Raw genomic sequence first — 8,105 nt, 5'->3', positions numbered from 1 at the left:
TTGTAAAATTACCCGAGCTATCCTTTAGAAAAGGATTTGGAGCATGATCATTATCTTCAATGAAATTGATCATTGAATAAGTTTCCAAGATCGCCTCTATTTGGTGCCTCTATACCAAATAGTTGCTATAGTCTAGTTTGACAGTCATCATGCTTGCCATGTTTGACAAGAGTAGTAAAGAAGGATTAACACCATGAGTAACCACAACACATGTGGTAAAGCTTATTGTTGCAAATGAAGATGAACTTGTAGAAAATGCCATTAATAGAGCTCCGATACCATGTGAAGAAAGCAATTTCTAAAGAAAGTTCTAGAGATTTACAACTAACTACCTCTAACAAATTAGCACCAATTACTCCATCTTCTAACAAAATTCCTAATGACCAATTGATTAGGAACGCGTGTCCCATTATGTAACTAACCGAGTCACTAACAGAATCTTATAAGCTACATATAGTTTTGTGTCTTGATACCTAAACTACAAGTCATTTTGGTCTTCTTTTTAACAAATTGAACTTTCTCTTCTGCAACTATCTTTACAGTGGGAAGTAGAGGTTTAATTGAAGAGTTTTAATAAAAGCTCTTTTAATATAGAGCTCTAATTGAAAAGTTCTTTATTCTTTCGAAATTATTACAAAAGAGCTTTAAGAGGCTTCCAATTTCTGAGGCTATCATGGTTTTTTTTTTTCTCTCCCAAAATGAGCTTTTAGAACTCTTAAAGCTACTCTTCTATTCGATTTCATATATATCAAATCATTTAGTTCAATGATGAGGACCTTTTTTTTTTTTTTTTTTTTTGGTAATTGTCAATATATTATATGTTATTTGGGTAAGTTATTTAAGGAATTATTTACCTAATTATTTCTGAAATATTGCTCTTCTCTTTCTAGGCCATGTGCTGAGTACATAGTATTTTGATTCGATTGTCTTGTTCCACTATAGTGTGATGGTATTTCTCATTCTTTGTCTTTTCTCTCTAAAGAGAAGAGCTCATTCGACAAACACATTGACAGGAGACATGATAATCACAATTAATGGACTACACAAGGGGACGTCATCTGGTGCGAGGGTAAAGGTATCGACCAAACTTTAAGTCTTGTGAGCGGTCAATTCTTCCAAAAGATTGTGGAAAATTGTTTTGGCCAATGTATGATCAAACTGATTTCTTGGATTCTTGTGGAATTTAAGAGTGTCAAGGAATTGCTTCAAGAAAGAAAAGAATAGAAGAAAAGATAGAAGGAGAAGAAGAAAAGAAAGAGATAAAAAAGAGTGTCGAGGAATTGACTAATTTGAAAATGAGACAATGAGAGTGAAGGATGTTTGTGATTGATTTTCTTATGCCTGTCCCATCATGTATTATCAATTTACAAATATTAATACGACCCTTCTCTTAAGTCAATAAGCTCTCTAACTCTTTCTTAAAAAAAAAAAAAAAAAACTGTATAACTAATTGTAACAAACTAAATTCACTTACTAAGGTTTTGTTTGAATATCGCTTATTTTGCTGAAAACTGAAAACAATAAAAAGATTACTGTTCACATGTGGATTACTGTTCATTTTTCATGAACAGTGCACCAAGAGCTGGTCAAAAAAAAAAAAAAAAAGATAGAAACGCAGACGCCATATAAGTTTTTAGCTATCCAAAGTCCAAACATATACTAAGAGTCTAAGACTGCATTTGGTAACTCTACTTGAGAAATGCATTTTGAATATATTTGACAAAAGGTTTTTTTTATTTTTTTTTTATTTTTTTATTTTATTTTTAATTGTGTTTGATATTATGGTGTAACTTTTATTAAAAAGTAATATTATTTAATGAAATTGTGATTGGTTTAAGTGTAGAATGCTTTTTTTTTTTTTTTTATTAAACCAAATTTTAATAGGATGGTTATAGTAATCTATTTTCGTAAATTTTACACCAAAAAATTTAAATGTATTTAAATTCACACCCATTACATAACACAACATCAAGGTTATTTTGGATTTTAGGGATATTTTAATTATATTAAAAGCTTTGAAGGTATTTTGGTCCTTGGAGAGGCTTCAAGGATATCTTGTCATTTTGTAGGTTTTGAAAAATGAATAGATAAACAAATAACATACAAACAAATATACTGGTGCTCCATCTGTATGTTAATATGCGAAGTTGGCAACTAATAAAAATCTAGACCGAAGTCGAAAAAAAAAAGACAGATATAGCACAAAGTCACATGTTGTAGTGTTCACATCACATCTCAAAGTGGAAAGTACTACATCATGCTACTGCTAGAGCTTAGCTAATGATTAAATGAAATCAACTTAACACAACCCTCCCTCCCTTTGTTTTGAACTTTGGTTTCTTAGTCTTTCTTGGAGACAAAAAAAAATGTCTCTTGATCTATCCAACCAACTCACCCACCTTCTTCTCCCTATGAATCCTCCCAAACCATTCGCTGCTCCCTTCATTCCACACTCTCACAATCCCAGTCCCAACCCTTCCTAACTCTCCAATGGAAACTCCTTCAACAACCTCTTTTACACAGAACTTCAATTCCTTAATGGATTTTCCCAAAACTTCATTCATGACATTTACAGTAAGTACTCTTGCTTGCTCTCTCTTTCACTCTCTTTTCTCATAAAATTTGGACTGTTAGTTTAAGATCAAAATTTCTTTCCTTATTTCGCATCATTTTCCCGGCAAATTGTACTTTCTCAAGACAATTCGTTTCAATCATGTTGTAGAAAATATTCCCTGGTTTCTTAAAGTGGGTGCTTTTTGGGTCACCCGTATACAGTTTGCAGCATATTTGTGTGCAAAGAATGCATTCCACATTGATTTTTGCATTACCAACTTAATTTTGTGTTTTCTTCCCATTTTTCGTGTGACATTTCTGGCGATGTAAAGTAATGCAGGAAAAATTAGCTTTACCAAGTTGTAAAGAATTCTCTCTAATTTAAGAAAGTATGTGTTTTTGTTTGAGACCGAGTCTCTTGCCCAACCTTTCAGATGGTTTGGCATAATCTACGTGAATGGCTGGAATAGCATTGGTGCCTCTATATTAGGCACCTATCTTGCCTAATAAAACCGGTCTTCTATACTTTGGTAGCCAATGATTATATTAGATAATTAAAAAAATTTATAAGATCCAATACCATGTGATTAAAGATTGAAATAAATATTTATAAAGCTTGATGAAAACCCTATGCTAGGCATGGAAAACATCAAAGCAATTGTGAATATTTGTGTGCTATGTGATAAATCTTAATCTAAGAGCATGTAATCATGTTATTTGAATTGAAACTCTAGAAACATGTTTGATATGAAAAGTTAATGACAACTTAGATCTAACATGCTAATAATCAAGAACATGTGAAGAACTCGAAATAAAACATGCTTGAATCTAAAAGAACTAGGGCATAATTAAAGAGAGGTTTAGAAACTTTACTTGCATGCATTAGCACTCCCAGATACTCCAAGCAAGAAAGATTCTCTAGAATGTGATTCGCTAATAGGAAGTTAATAACTTGAGACCAAGAGGGCCAGGCTACCCCCTAATGAACTGGGACCAAGAGGACCAGAACACCAAAGAAGCCTTCCGACTACTAACTCTAGAGAATAGGATCAAAGAGAAGTGAAGAAATTTTGGAGTGGTTTGAACTAATGCTAGAGGAAGGTATTTATACTGAATGCTGGGGGGTGGGGGTCAGAAACGAGTCTCTAGGCAATGTGAGACTCAAGGAAATTCATATTTTCTAAGTAAAAATGTATGGCACTAGATTAAATTGGGTGGAAAACAAGCCAGAACAAAAAATGAATGAAATCTAGAGTTTCTTGTCCAAGTGTCGATCGACACTAGCTCTAGGAACCCTCCAAATTTTTTCTTTCCCATTTCAATGGTGGTCTGATTTTTTCTAAATTTTGACATATTTTTCAATCTTCCTTGGTCCTCAAACATAGCAAATCAATTCCATATATCAAATTAATTAATTATTTATTTAATCATTTAATTTTTTTACCAATTTTGCTTGAAATCAATTAATGCTTTGTCTCCGAATTGAATTAGGTGCATGCAATCTCATCAAAGACCATATTCTTAGCATTTTATTTTGTTTTTATGGTTGTGTTTATGCAAATAGTAATTTATTCTACATTTTGTGTGTTTTTTTGCTAAAGTTTCCCACGTATTGTTAGAATTAGTGCCTTTAATTCCTATTGTATGATGCTATGTATGACATTATGTATGACTTAATATTGTGATTAATAAAATTGTTTTATTATTATCTAAAATAATGGTAACATGAATATTTGGACATTATCCATGTATANACCATTTGCATGCTGAAGTCTATCTTCAAGGAGATTCATGATGTCAAATATCTCATTGTTATCTGAGGGTACATATTTAGCAGCCAAATCAAGTAGAAGACATTGGGCCCATTCACTGAATTCCCTAATCCTGCATATCAAAACATGAAGATGTCAGCTTTTTTATTTTTTATTTTCATAAAAATATTCTAGTAAGGGATGATAAATTGTGGTTTTTCTACACGTGCTACAAGGAATTTCACCATTCAAACTTTTTTTTTTTATCAACCATTAACCAAAACAATCTACAGTATCTATGGTACAAAATGACATTCACTCTGTAACTTCAAATGATTCTTTTGTATATATAAGTAATACTTCAATGTTATCATCCAATGCATGCAACAAGGCCCTTCTTCTCTACCCTGTCAGATTACAATCCAGCAGTACTAGGGAATATCATAATGGCCACATAGCAGTAAATTGATTAAAAACACTGTAATCAAAGTTTCATCATCCATGTGTAATATTGTAATTACCACAATCTGCTTCAATCAAATAAGCAATTCTTGTTCATGTATTCTTTCACAAGAACAATCCACTAGATACATTTATCAAACTTATAGAGCTCATGTAATAGCCATGGTTATTAATAAAAGAAAAACACAACAGAACCAATAATTCACAGATTTATTGTAAATGCCTAGGCTAGAACATACCGATTCAAAAAGTAGTATACAACCGCTTGCTAAGCAAAGCTTCTCTCTCCCTGGATGCTTCCTCAGAGGTACTTGCTTCTGCACTCCAAATCTCTTGTAGGGCAGTTAAGCAATTTGCAACGACCTGATGAAACAATAATTTGAAAACTCACTAGGTCAGCGAACATACAAACATTTCCCTTATTTAAAGTAAAGCATAAAAAGTCATTTTAACATTGCCAAAACACTTGGATTGAGGAAATAACAAAAGGAAAATGTACAAAATGATAGGCATAGAAAAGTAACCTGAGTGTCTGAGTCATTAAGCATCAAATGCTTCAGCGTTTGAGGAAAATCTGCATCAACACATGTTGAAGCCGATATATGATACAATTTCAAAACCCCCATGACTGCCACAATCCTCACATAACTACTATTGTCCTTCAACCCCGATCCCAAGGGCCCCACCAAATACTCCACAAGATTAGCCACTCGTAGCGAACACAAGCTCCTCAATGCAAGCCCTCGAATCATAGGGTCTGCGTCCTTGCAATCTCTCTGAAGGAAATTGATCGTCAAGAGTGCAAGATCAGGATTGACTTTTGCATAATTCCCGACATAGAGATAACACATCTTCTTCAAAACAATGTCTGATGTTGCTGAGCACATCACCATCTCCCCAAAAACAGCCGACACATCAACGCCAATCGTCATGTACGAGATCACTTTCTTGAACAGATCTCGCTTCGAATCATCAACCCCAGGTGCCCGGCTTCCAGCAAGCTGCCGGAGCTGTGATTTTAAGTCTGAGACTTCGCCTTTTCTGGCCGAGGATCAGATTCCGAGTAAGGTTTCAAAGTCACGAAATATGAAAACAAAAGCCTATGCAATTCTAGGTTTCTAAAATTTCAACATTATAAGCAATAATAAACCAACTAAACCAAATGCAAATGCTTTTCTCAGTAATTCAGAATCAAGTTTTCGACAGTGTGAAAACCAATAGAGCACCAAACACGAAAACAATCAAAGATTATTGGCAATGCAATTACTTATTTGCTAATGCATTATATCACTCAAATTAACATTAAAATTGAGTTTGAATATATGGAAATTAAAACAAAGCAATTATATGTTTTCATATCTGAAGCAACAACGATAACTAAAACTAAACCAAAACCTAAAAAATCAAAAAAAGAATTTCTGTTTTTTTAATTCTAATTTGCTTTCCAGAATTATCAAGAACCAAACAGCTCAGGGTTCTAGAGAGAGTTACCCGGAAGGTTGAGAGGGAGAGGAAGAGCGATGAGATTGCGCGGGAGGAGCCATGGTGGAGCGATCGGAATTGAGCTAAGCTGAGTTGTGGTACGGTTCTGAACCGTACAGTAAGTGAGATCTATGGAGAGGTCTCTTTGAGTTAGGTGCAGATAGAGAGATCGATCTGATCGAGGAACGAAGAGTGATTGCTAGGCAGGGACCAAAGTTAAGAGCCTGGAATCTGTGAAAATTGAGTTTTTGGAAAATATTTTCTTTTCTTTTTCTTTTTTTTCTATTAACCGAGATTTTTTTTTTTTTTTTTTTGAGAAATTCTATTAACCGAGATAAACGTGACATAAAATATTATAAATTAATAAGATTTTTTTTTTTTTAAGATATGTATAATTGTATATTGTAGAACTAGAAAGAGAGGTTTCCAACTGCACACGAGTCAATTATTTTTTTTTTTTTTAATAGTCAATTACTTGAACATCCATCAATTTTAATTTTGTGTTTATTTTTTTTTATTTCTTTGTTTTGTAAATTTTTTTAATTATTTTAAGTTAAAAAATCAGGTATTATTTTAACAAAAAATATGGATGGAGAAAATGTTAATGCAAATAAAATGTACCTTTAAAAGATAACTTCAAATTATGAAACTTCATGGCATAATTTGCACTTTAACTATTTTTATTTGATTCATTAAATTTGATGCAGTTTTCAAAGTGATCTTCTATCTATATGTTTGATTAGAATAATGAAAAAGTGGGAAAATAAAAAGTATTTTTTATTTTTCTACCATGTGATTAATAGTAAGGATGAAAATGTGAAAGAATAAATAGTGATTAAAAGAAAAGTGGGGGTAAATTTGTACTTTTCTTTTGTCTTTACTTACTAATTTGGAAGGGAAAAAATAGTTAAAATTAGGTTAAAAACTTCATCCACTTTGTTTTCTTTCCTCTCTTATTTTACTCTAACCAAATAATAGAAAATCATATTTTTATCTGCCTTTTTTCCAAGTTTTGTTTTTTATATGTAAGTGTTTGTAACACCCAACCCAAAACAAAGCAAAAATACTCCTTCAAATGATCTGAACATTAATTTAATTATTATGATTCAAAATTAAAGGGTATATTTCGCATTTTTTTTCTAAAGAAGGAAAAAATAAAGGGAAAGAAAATACTCATTATCCATGATCACTTGAGAAAATGGGTAGCATGTTTTTTTTTGTCACATCAAGATTGCTTCTAATAATAAGGCTGAATTGTGAGCTATTAGATAAGGTTTAATTACTACTTGGACATGGGTATTAAATTTTTAAATGTTAATGTTGATTCCATTTTTGTTCTTACATGACTAACTTCTTCTTGGGAACTTGACTCCGAAAATGTTTCCTATAATTTCTTATTGTAGGATGCTCCTCAATAGGGAATTGGTGGTCCATCTACACCACATATACCGTGAAGCAAACTCTGTAGCAGATGGTCTCAAAAATAGGGGAGGACGCATGCTAGCTTTTTAGAAGTGTTTACTGATTGTCTATCTTTTGTGTTATATAAATATGTATGAGACTTTTTTGTAGGGATGGCAATTTAGATCCGACCAGCAGATACCTGGCCCGACCCGACCCTAATGGGGCGGATTTTACCCGACCTAATAAAGAATAGGGTTAGGTATGGGCTTTTAAAAAAAAACCCGAAGCGAGTCCGAGTTTTATTAAAAAAACCTGAAACCCGACCCGAAACTCGACCCGGATAAGGCCCAATTACAATGAAATTACTAAAAAACCCCCCTCTATATATATATAGCTATAAACACAGTAAAACACTACTCCCTCATTTTTCAGCTCACGCCTCCGGCCTCATCA

General features: G+C 32.9%; 1 protein-coding gene across 1 annotated transcript; it reads right to left on the bottom strand.

The window, feature by feature from the left end:
- Positions 1-4,311: 4,311 nt before the first annotated feature.
- On the bottom strand, positions 4,312-6,533 carry LOC111987766 (beta-adaptin-like protein A). The gene is made up of 4 exons (XM_065760494.1): positions 6,258-6,533; positions 5,291-5,807; positions 5,006-5,129; positions 4,312-4,437 (listed from the first exon to the last, which is right to left on the bottom strand). The coding sequence occupies exons 1-3, from the start codon at positions 6,308-6,310 to the stop codon at positions 5,010-5,012; spliced, it is 690 nt and encodes a 229-aa protein (XP_065616566.1). The 5' UTR covers positions 6,311-6,533; the 3' UTR covers positions 4,312-4,437; positions 5,006-5,009.
- Between the last annotated feature and the right edge of the window lie 1,572 nt (positions 6,534-8,105).

The sequence above is a fragment of the Quercus suber genome, unplaced genomic scaffold, assembly GCF_002906115.3.
Source record: "Quercus suber isolate HL8 unplaced genomic scaffold, Cork oak 2.0 scaffold_18, whole genome shotgun sequence".
NCBI classification, from domain to species: domain Eukaryota; kingdom Viridiplantae; phylum Streptophyta; class Magnoliopsida; order Fagales; family Fagaceae; genus Quercus; species Quercus suber.
Note: the sequence above shows the minus strand (reverse complement) of the source record. Positions and strands in the feature narration are given on the sequence as shown.